Source organism: Paramormyrops kingsleyae, chromosome 17, assembly GCF_048594095.1.
Source record: "Paramormyrops kingsleyae isolate MSU_618 chromosome 17, PKINGS_0.4, whole genome shotgun sequence".
NCBI lineage: Eukaryota > Metazoa > Chordata > Actinopteri > Osteoglossiformes > Mormyridae > Paramormyrops > Paramormyrops kingsleyae.
In genome coordinates, this window is record NC_132813.1 from 8,771,973 (window position 1) to 8,791,704 (window position 19,732).

At 40.9% G+C, this 19,732-nt stretch overlaps 2 protein-coding genes and 1 non-coding gene across 6 annotated transcripts; 1 reads left to right on the forward strand and 2 right to left on the reverse strand.

The window, feature by feature from the left end:
• Positions 1–7,427: 7,427 nt before the first annotated feature.
• mrpl28 (mitochondrial ribosomal protein L28) lies at positions 7,428–10,159 on the reverse strand. Its single transcript, XM_023813810.1, has 6 exons — positions 10,048–10,159; positions 9,542–9,852; positions 9,273–9,425; positions 8,794–8,928; positions 7,985–8,071; positions 7,428–7,873 (listed from the first exon to the last, which is right to left on the reverse strand). The coding sequence occupies exons 2-6, from the start codon at positions 9,827–9,829 to the stop codon at positions 7,781–7,783; spliced, it is 756 nt and encodes a 251-aa protein (XP_023669578.1). The 5' UTR covers positions 9,830–9,852; positions 10,048–10,159; the 3' UTR covers positions 7,428–7,780.
• Positions 10,160–10,242: 83 nt separating this feature from the next.
• Positions 10,243–13,516, forward strand: gemin7 (gem (nuclear organelle) associated protein 7). Of its 4 annotated transcripts, none has more exons than XM_023813814.2 (2): positions 10,243–10,505; positions 11,954–13,516. In XM_023813814.2, the coding sequence occupies exon 2, from the start codon at positions 11,998–12,000 to the stop codon at positions 12,382–12,384; it is 387 nt and encodes a 128-aa protein (XP_023669582.1). In that variant the 5' UTR covers positions 10,243–10,505; positions 11,954–11,997; the 3' UTR covers positions 12,385–13,516. The 4 variants fall into 4 exon arrangements, with proteins under 4 accessions (XP_023669582.1, XP_023669579.1, XP_023669580.1 ...); XM_023813811.1 differs by lacking the exon at positions 10,243–10,505 and adding an exon at positions 11,640–11,747 and having other exon boundaries at positions 11,960–13,516; XM_023813812.2 differs by lacking the exon at positions 10,243–10,505 and adding an exon at positions 11,647–11,747.
• On the reverse strand, positions 10,408–10,494 carry trnastop-uca (transfer RNA opal suppressor (anticodon UCA)). Its single transcript has one exon. It is a non-coding gene; the product is annotated as a tRNA-Sec (tRNA).
• Positions 13,517–19,732: the final 6,216 nt, after the last annotated feature.

The following is a 19,732-nucleotide window of genomic DNA, read 5'->3' on the forward strand; positions in this document are numbered from 1 at the left end:
TTATGTTGCCAACGTTAAGGGTGAATGCCACTTTTGCAGATATACTGCAAAAGAAATTGCCCAGTTACCCAATGTTTAATTTAATTATTCTTGATGATTGATAGTTAATACTGAGACTGCCTACTTCAATAAATTAAATCAGTTTAGTCATACACTGTCACTACAATGTAACTTCTTTTCAGTTAACTATTTATTTGTTTGTTTGCCTTTTATGCTTTTTTTCATCTTTTAAATGCGATTTTAAAATGTTTTATTTTAATGTATCCTGCAGAACACCCAGAGCATTTTGAATCGCTTTGTGCCTGAATTGTGCTATATAAATAAAGGTGCCATACCTTGTCTTATTTCAAGAAGCTTCTACCTGTCTTGTGTAATACAGCGGTAATTCAGTCTTCCTCTAACCTGATGCAGGGTTGTAGCGAGCTTGGAACCTTATTGCCAGAAACACCGGGTTCCACTAGACAGGATGCCAGTTCATCACAAGATGGAAAGAACCAGACAGCTAGATGCATAATAATGGCATAATGCTGCCTACTGACCTGCCAACATTATACCCAGGTGTCATTCATCCGTCCAGGGCTGGCCCAACGTCTCATCATCTCCTCACCCATTCTGACAGGCTGATCAGACAGGGGGGGTGGGGGGGGGGGCTGGTGGCCGCTGGGCCAGAAACAGCTGCTTAGTTTGCTTATGCCTTGTGCTCAGCCTGCATCCATCCATCCTCCAACCATTTATCCATCTATCCATCATCCAACCATTTATCCATCCCTCCATCCATCCATCATCCATTTATCCATCCATCCATCATCCAACCATTTATCCATCCATCCATCCATCCATCATCCATCTTTCAACCATTTATCCATCCACCAACCATTTATCCATCCATCCATCCTTCAACCATTTATCCATCCATCCCTCCATCCATCCATCCATCCTCCAATCATTTATCCATCCATCCATTCATCCAGTACACGACTATCAGGAGCCTAAATCCCATCACAAATATCACGGGGTATGAGCCATAGGACACTCTGGATATTACCAGTCCATTGCAAGGCACCTACACACTATGAGTAATTTACATGCCAGTTCCCCCAGCTTGATTTCATCCTCACAGAAGCCATAAAATGTGTTACTACATAAGAGGAAGAGCAATATGAGGTTGGCCACAATCCTTATAGGCTTAAAGGGCATTGGCTAAGGTCACTTCACAAACCCTGCAGCCCGATCTCACCCTGCGTGTAACATACCTTCCCCAAAAGCCACAGAATCCTTGCATTCTCATCATTCATGATTCACCAGTGAACAATGAGATGTGTGGAAATCTACATGTCAGGCCCCAGCTTAGTGGATAAAAAAACCACATATACTTCAGAATTACAGACTCATTCCAAAAAAAATAATTTATTTTCATCATTTAATTGTGACAACAATCTTCTGTACAGTTATTGATACATGGTATAAGGTGTTAAGTTACTAAAATGTGATAATAGTTTTCAATGTTATACATGGATGAAATTTCTTTGGTACTACAACAGGTCTCATTTTAATTAAAATCAAAAGAGAAACATATTTTGTAAGCTGTCACAAGTCAGTCAAAACTGGCTGATTATCGTTTGTTAAAAAGGTTAAAAAGTTTGAAATCCAGCCACACATTTTCACAAGTGACTATAGTGTAAGGTTGGGTGCTAGAATCCACTTTTTACTCTTCACTTCTGTGTTAATACCCAGCTGTTGCCGTTTTGGTTTTTTTTCAGTTCAAGGACGGACATGACTGTTGGGCAGTAATACTTTTTGAGCATGGCACCAAACGCAAGAATACCTCTTTAATTTAGCTACTTCAGGTACAGCAACTATAACATGTAACTCCCATGAATAGCGTCTGTCAATGATTTATATATCTATTTACTTAAATAAAATGAAACCTATGAAAACTGTGTATTATCCCATAAGAAAATCTCCAATATGTTTCTGATATGCATGTCATTGCTACTTCTGATCGTGCCTTCAAAAAACCTAACGTTTGGATAATTTTTCAGATCATACCTGATAAAGAGAACTTACATGAAACCATAACATAGCCTGACCAAAGTTTGATTACCTACAAAACAGGAAAAACCACTTCACAGCCCTTCTGTATAAAAGACCAGAATACCAGTATGGGAGAAACTGGGGAAAAAAAACACTTAAAAAATTTAAATTTTATTCAGTCGTAAAACTAACGGCATGTTAAATGGTTTGGAGCGTTCCAGGAAACTATATTATTGGATGAAGTTATCTCCAACTGTGATCTTTTATTTAGTTTTTGGCTGCCATTTTACTTCATAATCGAGTTCCTCTGTTCTTCCTGTTCTCCTCCTGGCTTGCAGCAAAGCTGTGGAATTGCTTCCTGTTGGCTAAGACAATGGAGTAGTCCACACCTGACCTTTTATATTACGATTCGCATTTGATACAACGGCAGCGTAATTATATTAATGCCGTTTCTTACAAAATCAACAAATTAAACAAATATTTGGTACGATCAAAAGGCTGAGGCCTAGCATGATAAAGCAGTTTCAGTGCGAGAGTGTGCCTCTCGAGTGCCGTCTAGTGGCTGCTTCGGAATACACAAGGAATCCAGGCCGCGTTTCTGAATTTGCATCACTTTCCAAGCCCGTACTGCAATATTAGAGGACTGAAGTGAGGAACCGCCTGAAGACACAAATAACAGGCTAATTGCGATTAGCTTAGCGGCTAAATGGAACTGTAATTATAATTTGCCTTGCTGTCAAAATGTCTCAAAACAGTCTCTGCACTAGGTGTCAGATACACTTGTACCTGAGTGTTCATTGTTGATGTTTGGGATGCGCTATTTGCTTCACTTGTATGTCACTTTGGACAAGGTATTATTTATACCTGAAGATTGCGTAAAATTACCACAATGAGTGAATGAGAATAGACTAGTGAAAAATGGCCTTTAAGTGTGATGGATATCATGATGGCTTGAGTTCTTATAAGTTTTTAGGACAATAAAATGGCAACTGACCATATATTTCTCAACCACTTGTTTAGTACACGGTGAGGTGTCCTCTAGCTAATACCCAGACAGCATACAGGGCAAAGCAATTTAGAAATTCCATTTCAGCTAATGTCTTTAGTCTGTGGGAAGGAATCAGTGTCCCGGAGCGTTCAATCCCCCAAATCCGGAGGTGTCAACCAGGCAAATACACCATAATTAAATCCACATTGTGTACAGGGGGTGAATTCCAACTGCATGACATAAGGCCAATAAGGGAAGTTAATGGCTGAGTTATGGCAGAGTGAAATGAGTTCACAGGGCATGAAAGAGTGAATGGAACCGTTTCCTTCTTTTTCATATATGGGCCAGATTCCAGTCCCACTGCATACATCAGCAACATTTAAAGATTTTTTTTTACTTTTCATGATATAGAAGTCTTATAGGTCATGCCACAACTTTGAGTAGACTATCAGTATTTCTGAAAGCTTATAAAACATTTAGAAATTACAGTAAAACATAAATTGAATGCAAAAATATGCATTATTCTTCATATTTTCATGCATACAATAATCTTGTTATGTTCTACATTCTGTAATTATGCACATTATTTTCTACATTTGCCAAATGAGAAACATACTCGTGGGCTGACTCATAGTTACTAAGGACCTTGACGTACAATGACATGTTAATAAGTGCAAATTGGGAAGTATGGATTTACCCTCAGTCTACCCTCTGTAAATAAACAGTAGAATGACTTTATGTAACAAAAACGGCTTACTGCTCCACTCTGATGACCAGTCAAAGTGACCAGTCAAAATGCTGGGAAGGACAACTGGGCATGAGGGCTGACCAGTGCACCTGGCAGCATCTTTTCCTGGAAATCAGGTGGTTTCTGTTTCATGAACGTTGCTTTGAACAGATCTGAGGTGAGTTCTAAGAAACAGGGCACGTGCTCCAATTTGTGGTATAAAAAAAAACAACCAAAGCAATAAAACAAGCTGAGTTCTGGTAAGGGAATGGAGCTGTATATATGCTGCAGATACATAATGTGTGGTTTCGTATCATAGGTCATCTTTACCGCATGTAAATAAACACATTTACCAAACATCACACTACTTATTGTAGGGACTTTCTGTCTGAAAACACGCTTCCATGTTCAATTAGTTGTTCTCCCAGCTATTATTGCTACAAGATCCTGAGATCACCTGCATTTACCTTAAAACTCTCATCATAAAAACTTTCATGAAAATGCCATATTCTTTAAGTTGAGCTGCAATACTATTGGATCCATAACAGACACGATGGTGACGCATCGTACCCTGAACACCATTAGTTTGTACTATGGCCATCGGGAGAGCCCCATGAAAGTATATTATATTGGACCCCAATCCAGGCCAATCTAATTATGTTCCAAATTTTTTAGGGTCCGTGTCACTCATTGGCTCTTGGAATCATTCACCCCCCCCCTGCCCTTTACAGCACCTCTAGCTGCCAACAGGCAGAAGGTCAGAAGGTTCAGGACAGTTGAAGACCACACTACCAGACTCTAGAACAATTTTTACCCCAATACCATAATCAGGCTGATCTGGGCACTGAAGAACCCCCACAAATAACCTCTATGCTCCAAAAAAAGCACCAGTCAAAAATCTGGATACACCCGCTATTAATGCATTCGTTTGTATTTTAGTTGTTATTCATCGTATAGTAAATGGTCATGAAGCAATGAAGTAATACATATGAAATATTGTAACGACCAACAGAAGTGTTAAACATCTCAAAACTTTCTCTAGGTTTCAGACTCTTAGAAATAGCCCCCATTTGCTTTTGTGGCAGCATTGCGGACTCTTGGCATTCTTTCAACCCGCTCCCAGATGTAGCCACCTGGAATGCTTCTCCCACGGTCTTGAAGGAATTCCCACAAGTTCTGTCTCATTGCCGTGTGCAATGACAACAATAAAAAAGCTGAACTGAAGAATTTGCTCTGGGGGGAGAGGGATTCCCCAAAAAAAGTCCTACAGCTGCCTGCTCTGATATTTAGAATTAGAAATCCTTGAACTTTGTGCTTTAATAAGGATATTAATAAGAACAAGTTTATTGTCCCCGTGAGACAGCTTCAGACACCAGGAACTCAGCTACAACCGGACAGGAACTATCAATATTTATTTGCAGCTTCACCTATGTTCCATAAATATAACCCCCACGCCTGGCAGGATTGAGTGTTCTTATCGGCCATAAATGTAGTACATAATATGGAAGTGAAAAGAATTCAGTGGCATCTCTAACGTTCTTCTCTTATTCACAAATGGAAACTCTTATCTTGAGGGCAGCCTTCAAACTGCATTTCCTCTACAGAGATAGAACTGAAGCTAACTATACTGAGGCTGATATATGTGAAGCAGCTAACAATGGGAGTAACAGCTTTGATTATGGTGCACGTTCACCAATGCATTGTTTCCACTTCCTTATGCAACATCTCAGCATTTTTTTTTTTTTACATCCAGATTTTCTCATCATTTCTCATTCTCATTCATTTCTCATCGAGATCTTGCATTGATGATAGGAGAGCTGAACCACTCCGTAAAGTCTTCTCCAGCATATCTCAAAGACTTTCAGTGGGGTTAAAACTCCATGGTGGCCAGTTTGAGCTCAGTGAATCTTGGCATTATCATCCTGGAATATACCCATGACATTAGGAAAGAAAAAATTCCATTGATGGGATAACCTGCCCATTCACTAGATTCAGGTACTCAGCTGACTTCACTTTAGTGCTGCATACTGCTGCTAAGCTGTAATAATGATCCAATCATTACCTCCTAAATAATTGCTGATTTAAATTCAAACGGTGACTTTTATTTTTTTTAGGCCAGGCAGTGTAGCTATTACATAATAAAAATGTGAAAGTCTTCATACGCCCTAACATTACTGATAACGTCTTAGCTGAATCAAAATAATATGACGTTTATCTGTGAAAAAACCTGACCACAAAAGCTCACAAACAAAGATGAATATCTCTGAGCATGACTTGAAATTAGATGGTTTCCAGGAAGGTTTATGAAATATTATGTCTCTTCTTTATGGCAGTTGGACATGTTTCATGCACCGTGTTACGACAATAATAATTAGGGTAATTCCAAGAGTTGCACAGGGTCCTGGGCCAGAGATACTTACTCATGCCCTGGGCTGGTATTCCCCTGCAGTTTGAGAGCCAATCAGGTGCTTTGTATCTTCAATATACCTTAGGGAGTTCCCAGCATGGCAGAGGTGACCACAATCCACAGAACAAAGGCCAAAGAGAGAAAGCAAAACACGCTTCCACAGGTCAAAATAAAAAGCAAAAACATTTGCATATTTGCTATTTCTAGGTTTCTTTTCTTTTTTCTTTCTTTTTCTCCCCCATGATAAGAATGGGATTGAAGGTGGGCATGATACAATAATGTTTGCTGTCCCTCTAAAACTGATACTGAAGATTTTGTTTTTGATGGAAAGGCTCATTTTAAAAATAACGTACCACTTGATGAGGTTAACTTCCTCCTAGCATGAATTTTGAGACATACATTTATATCACAGCAAGCAACATATGAATGACCCAGACTTCCTTTGTAGTATGAGACAATGAACTGCGTGTAGGCGGTTAGCTTACACGTTATGGATTCCGTGATATTTTAATGGCTATTGTTTTTGTAGATGTTTTTACCCCTACACCAAAAATAAAGCCCCTTTCTACTTCCTGCCCTCCCACCTGGAATCATAATTACCATGATCTATAACCCAAATATGTGTGGCACATTTCATCGTGCCTCTCATCATCACTGTATCGTCACTCCAGCCTCCTCCTGTCTTCAGACTTGTGCAAAGTGCCACAATCAAACATCACACACGTCCGCCTAAATTAAATGTCCCTTTCTTGCCACATGTGAGGCCCCAGGCTTCATTTGGATAACTTTCAAATAAGAACAACACAAACTGTGAAATTATATTTAGGTAGAAGTCATGGCTGAAGATGAGTCAGTGAATATTACAAATAATTAATGGTTAGTCCACTAGATTGATCAATCTGGTAAACATCTGACAGACCTTGTGCCAGGTCCAATTATGTTTGGCAGTCCTGAGTTTGAAATTTTTTAATTAGCAAATCCTGAGCACCCACTTGAAACCAATGAAGGTTACTGGAGAAACAGGTGAAATTTCTCTCAAATTTACTTTCTTTGTGCAGTAAGGATTAAAATTACATAAAAATCTACAATGTACAACTACACTTTTTTATTTAGAATTATTTGAACAATTTCATTGTAACAATATACTTCATGGATCGGTTTAGGGTCAAACTTTTGAATGAACTGGTTTAAACCAAACCCAGACCAAATTTACAGGTGGTGAGGAACAGAACATCGGTATCAGAATGGCACGAAAAAAATAGACACAACAGTCAGCACTCATAACCTTCGCACATGGTGTTCATTTAATTAAATAAAAAAATACAACTTTAAAAGTGGTCAGTGTGGCAACAGGCTTGATGATTTTGAATCACCACACCCCAAGATGGTTTCAGCATCACAAAGCATTTGGCGCTTAGCCACTAACAGAATGAGAAGCAGTTTGTTTATTTTAAATAAATAAAAGATCCACTGAAGAAATGTTCAATGGCAGGTGCCAGTAAATTCAGCTGTAAATGTTGGACCAAAAGAAGAAATAAAGATGTCTTGCTGGATGATGACCTAGCCACATGACCTAGCCACATGACCTAGCCACATGACCTAGCCACACTGTCCCAGGCCTTTATTACTTCTCAACTACTTTAGGTTCAGAGAGCTTCTGAACAGCAAATTCATGCACAAGATCATCCACACACTTGAGGAACAGCGGCGTTGGTTCCTGTGAGGAGATATGGAAACATACGATGCAGTCACTGCGTCACAGTGTGCAGGTGGAGGTAGCACTTAAAACGGAACCTGTTCCTAGCTGCTTCATTCCTCTATCCATTACCTTGTGCTCCAGAAGCCTCTGCTTCTCCATGGCCTCCTCCAAACTCAGACCGACCCACTCAGCCTCCTCCTCAGGGATCACGAACTGCTACTTGCGTTGAGGGCGAGATATCAGAAATTTCATAGGCTTGAATGCAAATTCTGCCAGTACAACATGATGAACACCACACCCATGACACGGGATTCCTGAACAGTGTAAACTGTTCCATCCATATCATAACACCCTTGAAAGCGATGCTCTTCAGTGGTAAAACACTTTGAATGCCATTTTTGTTCTGGTTAGGGGTCTTAATTCTGCTTGTTTGAGCTGTTAATTTTTCATTTTTAAGACAGATTATACTGGCATGATCTTCCCTGCATTTTGCTTGAAGGATGAATATAAAATTTACTATTTGTTTCATTTTGGTAAATATAAAATCTATCATATGGCCAAATAAAGGGAAAATTTTATGTGTAATTCAAAAAAAGATACTAGTAAGTATGATCTAATCAATTCCCGACTGTATGCAATGTTCACCAATTAAAAAAAAAACAAACAAATAAACTAAAAGTTTAAATTGGTTCTAAATAACCGTCAATGAACAGCTTGGTCAAACTATTGATCAATCAGATACTCAAATGAATAAAAGCCAACAAGCATAATGTATTGCCAGGAGAACATCTGATCACCACTGCCATATAATAAACTGCTCCCTTAACATTAACGTGCGACCAACACTTCTTCGAATCAGACCAACAAGTCCCCTAGCTAAATGGTAGGTTATGAAAATACTACACACTCATCTTAAAGTTACAGTAACAGCAGCCCACCTTGTACTTGTCATAGATCCTCTCTCTGCGAACAAGATCTTCAGGGTACAGCTCTGTGTCTTTACGGGCCAAGCGGAGTAGCATTGCCCTCTTCAGGTCCATGCCAAGCTTGGAGTTCAGGTCAACTTTTGGGGTCTGAGCACAAAACATCGGGGAGAGGAGTAAACCACTGGACGTTCTATACCAGTGTTTACCAACCCCGTCCACTGGGAACCCCAGTCAGTCCATGTTTTTGCTCCCTCCCGGCTCCCATTAATGTGGAGCAAAAACATGGACTGTCTGGGGTCCCCAAGGAAACACCGTTCTATACTAATACAGAGAGTCAACAGATGAACAAGACCGAGGCCAGTACGGTATATTACTGCAAGAAACACTAGATAAAATACATATAACAATGTGCATAGAAATGAAACACGTGCAGCATCCTATTAAATAAGGCCCATATCATGCAGTGAGTTACATTTCTGGGAAACCGCCACCTTGAGAATATAGAAGTCAAAGCCATAGGCTGCGTCAATAAGGTCCAGGGTGCGCATAGTAGCTGTGATTCGAAACTTGTGGTCCAAAATTTCGCTGTATAGGTTTCTGTCAAACAACTGAGGCCTCCAGCATTTCTTCAGTCTAGTGGAGAGCTGTCAAATAAACACAATATACCATCGGATAAACATATGCCACTTTTAAACAGCACCACTCAGCTCATGTTATCATCTATGTGTGGAGGACAGATCGCCAGATTGAGAAGACCCACCTTATCGTTGTTGGCATACTTGTACCCCGACACCCACCCTTCTCCTCCCCACAGACCATTCTGTGACTCGGGGGGGTAGTAGACCTCTATTGGTACATCTTGCACACGTTCTCGGAGACCAGTTTTGGGATTCAATCTGTATTTAACCCCTAGAGGTTTCCAGTGAACTGGCGTAGGAGGCCGTGTCTCCTGCAGTGAGCGCAGGTAGTGTTCGGGTAAGCGTGCATATATCCCCTTCTTAAGTTTTAACGTTTCCCATAGCCGAGGTGCGTACTTGTGTAGGGGCATCCTTAGAAAGGCAACGAGGTTCACTGGAAAATAAAACAATACACCGAATTAGGCCGGATCTCACACGATTAGATGTAATGCAGGGTAGCATTATTTAGTGTTTGCATAGCCTGATGCGTCAACATAGCTGACCGAACCCCGTTAGGGCATTGTGCAAACTAGCTACATGGCTTTAAAATTTCAACTCATCCATTTTAAATAAATATAAAGAAACTTACCAACGGCACATGGGAAAGTCGATTAAATAAAACGACACAAGACAACTTCCGGTGACGTAGCCTCTCAGCCAAGGGCACGCGGTCATACTTCCGCGACGGCAGAAGCGCTCACGTGATCAGCCTGTACGCCGCTGTTTCCGCGGTGAGTGCTGGTATTGGTTACTCACGCTGTCAATCATGAATTTTTTAATATTATTGTGCAGCACTATATTATGCAAATACTGTAAAGGTTTAATGAGTGTAGCAGCGTATACCTGTCATAAAAAATTCGTATTTAATAGGCCTGCTTTAGTTGTAGCACACGGATAGATAATTAACCTGCCATTCATATATATACACACCATTTATTGAAGACAAACTCGCCCGAAAGGTGGAATTGAACCACTCTGCCGCTAGGCAGCTACAGGTTTGAAGCCTGCACCCCGGACCACCGAGGATCATCCGGGCATTATCAGAAGGTAACTCCTCGCACATATATAGGTCTATATGTAAGAACTTTTTCCCTTCACGGTTGATAACCTTGCTGATTAAAACACATAGTCGTAATATTACAATAATACAGCGATAATGATATCGGCCTTGTTATAATTGTCCCGAAAATTTTCGACTATTTCCACATTTAGGTAAAAAAAAAAATGTTTCTGGATGTAATGCTTTGCGAAAGAATGCAAAGCACACAGGCTGCTATTGGCTGTTTCTGCCTTTCACGGGGTGGAACCTACGGAACAATTAACATAACGTGGGGACTCCGCATACCGTGCTGATCGCGCTTAAAAAGACGGACAGACCAATTCCAGTTTAGCGCATGTAGGCTTAAGAAACCGAGACCTCCAGCCAGGTACAGACAACATATTTCCATTTAAATGCACATTTAAAGCTTGAAGCATGCATAATACAAAATAAAAGAGTATAAACAGTACATTAAACACGTTACAGAATTGCTATTCTTTCACTATATGATCATTTTGCCACAGTAAACAATCCTGTAAGCCAAGACAAAAGTAATCAAAGTACAATAACTGAAAATGCTATATATGATAATTAAAATGCATTGATTTTATTTTTGCTTTTATTTATCATAGTTTAAAAACCGCTATGAAGGTGAGACGTTTGTTATCACAATCAATAATTGGAATTCTAAGAAAAGGATTAATGAAAAGACTGGTATTCAATAACTGGGGTGTTGTGTGAGTTTGCAGTTTAGAATTCTGCCAGTGATGGGCAGTGGTTCTTGTAGCAAGGCCCTTAACTCCAGTTGCTCCAGGGACTGGGTGACCCTGCTTTCCAAATCATACACCATTTTGGATGTACAATTTGGAGGCTGCTAAATAACACTAATTACCTGACAGTTTGGATTTACACAGTCTGTCAGAGAAATAGGTGATAGTCACTTGATCTGCCATTGTCTCAAATTTTAGAATAGAGCATAAGCACGTGTTTGCTAGCTTCTCCAATGGAAACAGTCTGTTTAACTGGTTTGGACCGACGTCTTTCTTGCATTTTGGTTGGGATCACAGTGACATGAATTTTCTGATGAATATGAAAATACCTCTGATGCCCCAACCACGTTTTGCTGTAAATTTATATGCCAGGACGCTAGGTGGCAGTAAACACATTTCCTCTGTCTTTACACTAAAAAAGACCGAACAGAAGCGTGGGAATAGATGAGTTTGTAAAGCATGAAACGGAACTTGAAAGAGGTAAAATTGGTTAGGCGTTTGCTTCTTATTTGCTTACATACGTTATTTGCCTTTAACTGAAACGATATTCACTGCAGGGCTTTTGATTTCAGCTCGCTAGCAACTGTCTAGGTGTTAAGGTGAATGGGTATTTCACTAGGAAGATCTCAAGCGATTATTGATTCTGGTGTGAAATTCACAAGTTTACTACTGTTTCTTTCTCTCAGTTACAGGTGTGCATAATAGATTTAATCACTCCCCGTATGCAAGCATGAAAACGCCAGTGTCTGTTTTGCGTTTGCCGCGGGGGCCGGATCCCAACAGTCGCGGCTTCGATCCGAATTCTGCTCGGTTCCTGGCCCTGTGTCCCACCACCGTGTCTGCCTCCTCTGCGGCGGACGCGCACGGTGTCGCGCTGCGGGACGAGCAGCGCGCCCGGTCGCTCCTGAGGGAGCGCTTCCTGCGGAGCCTCCTGGCCATGTGCGGCAGGCCGGTGCGCTTCAGCATGTACGAGAAGGTTCAGGTAGAGGCCAAATTTGGTGCCTCGGATATCGACGTGCTCAACTTCCAAGTTTCGGATTTGCAGACTCCGATCGGAGTACAAAAAGAAGCATTGCTACGTTGCCCAGATATCATTACGTACAACTTTGAAATCTGAGTTAGTGCTGGTGAACTAACCTGCTGTTGATTAACGGATTGTGAATGTTAGCGGTTTTTCTAAACACACTTAAAACATTTTCAATATATAAATAAAATGTAATATTAAGTGATACATTGTCTCTTTAATGAGAAGCATCAGTTCTGAATCGTTGAGTGAAATTGCTACCTGAAGATCTTTAAAATCTAGCACTGTCAGTCCAACTTTGCTGTGCTGTGCGCCATTTTTCCAATTTCTACTGAATGTCACCAGAGGGCGATGTTGACGATGTGTCTCGCAGATTAAAGTGTATGGGAGAAGACTTAACAGAACAGAACACTTCAATCTCTAGTGATTCTTCTGGAAATAGAGGAAATGACTACAGGTGGATTTCATATATAATTGTCTGGAAAACTTTTTTTATTCTGCTACTATAAGGAAATTGCCATTACATTTTCATTTCCAATTCTGTCACTTAGACTCTTCAGTATGTTCTGATATCTTTGGGGGTTTGAGGTGCTATGAGAATATGTATTAACATTGCAAACATATTAGTATATGATTTATGGACTTGTTCAAATATGTAGTGTATTTATTTTAAAATAAATCCTTGGTAATGTGAGCTCATCGACTGGTATCTGAGGTGTTCTTGTGATTGATGGTAAATGGCCTTTACTTAAGTTTTTGTACAAGGTTTGCTTTGAAATCCAGCATGTTTATCATGGTAAATATCCTATTGCAATAATGATTAGTGTCATTTCATCTGACATATTTTCGGGTTCTACGGTAAGTTTTTTTTTTTTTTGGCTTATATTAAGCCTATTGAAACTCAGCTCTTCCAGAATTATGAGTTTGTAATTTTATACAGAATTCTCGAAAGACAGAAATTGGCCATGTTGTAAAATAGGATCTCCTTTTGAAGCAGACCTTGTAAGTCAATTTCCTGGGGGCTCACGGTATGCTTAAGTTCTTAAGCGTGATGGTGGTGTTGATGGAAATCTGCTGAAGAAGGTTTGCGAGACGTTTGGGATCTCTTTCTCTGTATAAAGGCTCATTTATAGGTCTATCCAAAGATGGACATTGTAAAGCATTTTGATTGATGGTTACCTTATTCAAAGCTCTTGGACAATAAAATAAAATATATTTAACTTCAGTACTGGCATTGATTTACTAGTGGGTAGCAATAGATGAAGTGAAATCATAGGTGTAGATCCCTCTGTGCAAATAATTAAAGGTTCCACTGTTACCAGTTTTAATTGATGACTTTAAATCACTAATTTCTAATGGCTTGCTCATGCATAATGAAGTGTTTGATTGTAACAAGGGCACCACTGATGTGGCTTCAGCTGTATTTTAAGCCTGATGAGTCAATCCCTTGAATCAACACCCATACAAAGTATGTGACACATTTAAGCTGCGGTAATGGATCAGATGGTTTTGGTGGGAACTTCTGTGGAAGGATTCCTGTATCTTCCCTTCAGTGTTTGTTTTCCCTTAATTTCTTTTGGAAGTATATATATATATATATATATATATATATATATATATATATGGCTGGAATTGAGGCTGTTTCGCCACACTGGTACAGGAGTTCTGGCCTGTGCACTATCAGCTGAAAGGAAGCACATTCCTCACCTTCCTGTTTGCGGACCTCTTGCTTCCTGTCAAGTGCTGGGAAAAATGTCTGTGATGGCCTGCAAATATATATATATATAGACAGGTCTATCTCAATGTACATTTTTTGTGAAGGTGTTTCTTCTTGGGCTTACTCTTAGTTGTGCTTAAATGTTTAATAAAGCATTTTTTTTCTTTTATGGAACTAAATAATTTTTCTGTGATATATAAAAATAAACTGAATGCGAAAGAGTGTTGCAGTCTCTGGCTTTGGACGCCTGTTCAAGATGTATCACGTGCCGCTAAATGGCGCACAGCTCTGCTGTTGAATGAAATTTATGTTCCTCAAAGGTGAAAGCTTATGGCTGATCAGTGTATCCATCACCACTGTCCATCGCTGACCGCTGTGCTGGTTGGAGGTGTGAGGGATCAGCTGCAGACAGGCTTTTCAGTGGTGAGCTATACGTTACAGAGGAACTCCTCTGTGTTCCTCTGCTGTATTGCTTTTTAATCTTTCAATGCTGGCACCTCCTGGGACCCGAATCGCCATGTTTCCACACATCCTCACCTTCAGTGCATGATGACGGTGCTTCTTGGTGAAACGTTTGCCGTCATGCGAGCGGGTATGAATTTCGCTGTGCGGTCGGCAAACCCGTATTACCCAAAATTGCTCATTGCTGACTCTTCAGATGGAATCAGATGGACGTCTGGCTTAGTTGTCATTAACTTCAGTACTCTACTCTTGCAATTCTAGGTCATACCAAGTTAGAAGTTCTCCAGGTGTTTGGCTACCATGGCAACACTTTGCTATTTTTCTGTACAGCATGCTTTCAGAGGGAAAGTGATTATAGAGTGAAAGACCAGGTTTATCATCAAGCGTCTCTAATTAAATCGGGGAAATTAAGGGTGGTTAATGCATCGCGGGTGTGTCCTCCTCCAAGTCTAATTATGTTGAAGGAAAATCAAATAGTTAAACTTGTTTAGCTCAGTTACCCTGACACATGTGGAACAGAGAGGATGCGGAATGCTGCCCTCTGATCTAATAGACATTTCTGCGTATTTTGAAATGCAACTAAAACAAACAGCCCTAAAATCCTTCCTTTACTTAAGGCACAATGACAGACTGCAGCATAGACAAGATTGATGTTCTCTGTTGGGAGAGAATCTCATGCTTTTCACTTGAACCTTCTTTCATCTGTCCTCTTTCATCTGTAATCGTCTCTCTCTACCTGAACGTAAGTTGTAATCATGTTGCTGCATACAGAATTCGGCACCTCTGAGTGAAGAACCCAGCATATGTCACAAACATATTGCCTGCTCCACGTGAATTCGCATGTAGGATAATGCTCATTGTCACCTTGGTTTAAGAACCACTGCGGATCAAATTTTGTTGTTCCCGGAATGAGCTCTAGCCACTAATATATCTTTCTGGGGACCAACCTAAACAGGAGGCCGAATTTTGGGAATGTAAGTCATGAATTTCATTTCCAACAGACGAATCAACACTGAGGAATTATTCATTTTCATGGGACCCCAGCAGAAGTTTCGTTACTAAGTGTCCGTTTTCGCCCAGGGATCTCCAAATTGTCACTAGCGTGAGGCATTTAAAGTTAAAGAATCCATGTTTATTTTCTTTACATATAGGCCCATTAGTGTTGGGCTGTCTCGGACCTGGCCTGAACACTTGGTTCCCTGCCTGACCCGCGGCTCTGTTTTGTTTCTACGGGGGAAAGGGGGGTCCAGGCTGGGGAGTGTTTACTGGACGGTGCCCATTGTGGTGTCAGCAGAGCGGGGACTGAGTCACTGGCCACTTCCATATTTGTTTTGTCCACTGGGGAATGTTGGAGTCACTCCAGGGATTGTAATGGTGCAGGAGTGTTTGTGGCCCTTGTGGAATGGGGCAATACCATGCATTTCTTCTCGCTGAGTGTCGCTGATGATAAGTAAGGAACCTGTTCCTATGCTATAGATAACGGACCCATTTGGTTCTGCGAGGAGAAATGCTTGCCCAGGAACCTGGCAAGACAAAAATGAGATAAAAGGCAGAATGTTCTGGTGTCCGACATCCCTCTTCCTGTTTAAATCGAGACGTCGAGACAACGGCTTGGAAACACTCCTGAGCCAACCTGTCACACTTCCCTCTTTTATAAGCCTTGTATCTGTTGGATGATTGTCTATTTGTTTTCACCAGAATGTGCTGTCCTATCAGATGGCAGAGTTCATTCTGTGTCGCTCAGGAATTATGGGAAAATATTCAGCAGCAAGTTTGAGGTAGTAGGTGCATGTGTTTGGAAAGCTCAACCAAGGGACTAGATCTACCCATAGGTCCATGTGCTTTGGCATGAAGTCATTACGAATGGGTGATCCAACATTTTAGAGAAAGTAGGCCTGCGTTCGGGAATGATAACACTAAAGGGTTATCTATGAAAAATATGGACTGTTATTTACCGTTTAACTCTGCAGATTTCATAACTTAAATCCAGGAATGTAAGATGCCACCTTCTTTCAGCAGACCATTAGAATATAGTTTATAACTTTCCTTGTTTTTCATTTTTATTGCCAATGAATGCAACTTCTAATGGGAATGTATTTAATTTATGTTTTTAGTGTAGAATTATTTTAGAATTAAAATTTTGTGTCTGGAAGGAAGAAAGAACAATCTGAAGATGTAACTTGCTGACAGAAAACAGGAGGATTTCATTACTGGTGCTTCTCGACTTACGATGGGGTTACGTTCCGATGAATCCATCGTTAGCGGTAAATATTGTAAGTCGAATATGAATATGATATGAATAAGTAAACAAATAACTACTGTTGCTTAACTTCTAAGTAAACAAATAATTACTGTAACTAACTAAATATTGGTAACTGAAAAGTAAATAAATGCATGTTTGGGGAAAAAACTGTACACTATGTTGTTAAACATTGTATGAAATCTTTACGCTCACGATCGCTACATATTACTTTTTTTTATTAATCAACCATCTCACTGTTTTCATTGCAGGTAGGTTGACATGTATGTAATAAAATGAAATGTGAGTATTACAGTACATATCGCCAGATGCTCAAAGTCCTGTCTGGTGAACGACTGGACAATGGAAATGTGTGATGTTGTTCCCTTATGTGTGATACACGGACAGCTTTAGCTGAATGTGTCAACGAGCATGGCTTACAGGGACGAATAAGGAAATGACAATGAGAGTCTGGGGACACCATGAAGAGTTGGGCATCCTTCGCAAGGTGGTTGGGTGTGTGGCACTGGTTTAGTCTAGACAGGAAGCGGTGATATATGGGCTCTAATTACTGAGAGATGTATCAGGATGCTTTCATCTACATGAAAGCCCAGGGGCCCTCCCCAGACTAAACACAGGAGGGGATCTAACTAATGAGAGTCGGAGATACCGCCCTCAAGCAGAAGTCCTCGTGGTCCGAACCTCGCCCGTGACACGGGGGAAAACTGCGAGCCCAGAGTTGTCTAGAACATTCCTGTAATCAACCAACCTTGAAACTAGAAAGCCCAGCCCAATACTCGCACACTGTCTTCTGTCATCCTCTTGGTGGTAAAGGCTACATATGTTTCAGCGGACACTCTACTCTCAGCCTTTCACATCTATGTTTTCTGGAGATGAAGTACAAGTTTGCTGCCTTTCCATAGCGTTAATACTGGCCCTGTACTTTGTACCCAATCATGGTTCCCCAATTCCTGGAGAGCCAGAATCCAACACAGTTTGCACATTTACTTGTTCGAACGCACCTACTAAACCTGGTAATTAAATGATGAAGATGTGTTTGAGCAGCTATGCTGGGTTCTGGATCTCCAGGACTGGATCTGGGGAACCATCTACCAGACCAGCACATCTGCTTAAGAATCTCCTTTAGCTGTGTAAGGTATAACTTGCCCCAAATCACTTCTATTGTGGCAGCTGACAATTTAATTCCAAGGAACTTCTGAATCACAGTCCTGGTGGTCATAATGTGTGTAGCTGTCTGGTTGTCATTAACCTACTGATTACCAGTATGACTTCTCCCAAAGTCCTGCATAGACTGAGCAGGACTTGGGTTAAGAACTACCACTCAGTGGCCAAAAGTTTATTTTCATGAGCTGTTTCCGTATGTGGACCTAAAATTGCATGGCGAGATTTGGACCGGAACATTTGTGATGTTCTCCATGGAAAAAATAACCCCTGTTCATCCATCCATTTTCTAACCACTCATCCAGTACAGAGTCATAATGAGCCTGGACCCGATCCCAGGTAGCACAGAGTACAAGGCAGGGACACCTTGGATGGGACACACACACACACACACGCGCACGCACACACGCACACACACACACACACACACACACATATGTTTGCATTCATATCTTTCTGGAGTCTGTCCATTCATTTCTATGGGAAAAACCCTAATCCCAATAACGACACCCTTAACCCCTAACCCAGCCCTAACCTTAACCATAAGTAACCAGACAAAACAGAAGACTTTTGGCTGTTTTAGGTTTTGGATTGCATTCACAGATTTTTATAAAATTGAGGGGAAAAAATGTCCCCACAAGGTATAATAATATACGCATGTCTGACACACACACACACACACAGAGGAGGAACGTGGCAAGGGCAAGATGAGCAATTGCCTAAGGTGGCATCTTCTAAAGGGGTGTTTTGACTTGGCAAGTTGCTATCCCCCCCCCCCCCCCCCAATATTGGTTTCTTCCTGTCACCCATCACAGAAGCTAGGTTGACATACATGGAGGATGGCGAATAGGTTGAGAGGATGGGAGTCAGGTGAGGAGGATGAGGCGGGCTTAACAAAATGGTATGGAAGTAATGAAAATGATGAACAGGAGAACACTCAACCAGTTGAGTACTCTGTGACTGTGTTCCTTTATGCTCAACTGGTTGGTTGAAACAAAATATTGTTTTTTAGGATTTTTACTTTGAGGTCCTCACCTCTAGCTGAGAGAAACTATTAGAAGATGTAGGTGAAGACAATCGACAAGCTACACAGGGCAACATTTTGAGCAATCTTGCCAGGCAATTGGCAACCAGGCGAGACAGAGGGCACCGCATCTGGATATGAATGATCGCAGAACGTTTCCCACTGTTGATTAGAATTTTTCAGATAGAATTTTCTTGCCAAGCATCAATGGGATAGTGCCCAAATAACACTGGTCAGCAACATTGCCCGGCAACATTAGTCAAAAAGTTGCCCAGTGTATCATCACCCACCTATACCCGCATTTGGATGATTTCTCCACCAGCATTTGGAAGCACCCCTGCAGCCCACTCTCTCATTTAAAAATTTTCTTTATTGGGAAACATTTCATGTTCCATATATTTTGTATTAATGGGTGAGGTCTACCCCTCTGATGGACTGGCACCCCATCCAGGATGTACCCCAGCCTTGCACCTGGTGTTGCCTGGGATGGGGTCCAGGCCCCCTGCGATTCTGACCAGAATAAGTGGTAAAGAATGGATAGATGGATGGACGGATGAGTGAGGTGTAAATAGAGGGATGTGAAGCAGAATTTGACAAAGTAAAATGTATCAGAAGTGATGTATTGTAAGCATTCAGATGAAACGTGCATCCCAGTCCTTCCGTCTCTCTCTTCCTCCTTTTGAAAGGGGCCTCCGAGGGGATCGTGATTTATGAGCACTGGCTAGGCTTGAACCAACAACAAAAGCAGTTAGGTAAGACTTTGCTGTAATAATAATTTCATAATGATGAAAAAAGACTGAATGATGGGAAAGAAAGC

Bases quoted from the DNA above. Each gene is read 5' to 3' on its own strand.
- gemin7 (XM_023813814.2), top strand. From the start codon at position 11,998: ATGAAAACGCCAGTGTCTGTTTTGCGTTTGCCGCGGGGGCCGGATCCC.
- mrpl28 (XM_023813810.1), bottom strand. From the start codon at position 9,829: ATGCCCCTACACAAGTACGCACCTCGGCTATGGGAAACGTTAAAACTT. The intron at 8,072-8,793 runs GTGGGCTGCTGT...CAACGCAAGTAG, and splicing joins GGATCTATGACAAGTACAAG to CAGTTCGTGATCCCTGAGGA. The intron at 7,874-7,984 runs GTAATGGATAGA...ATCTCCTCACAG, and splicing joins AGAGGCTTCTGGAGCACAAG to GAACCAACGCCGCTGTTCCT.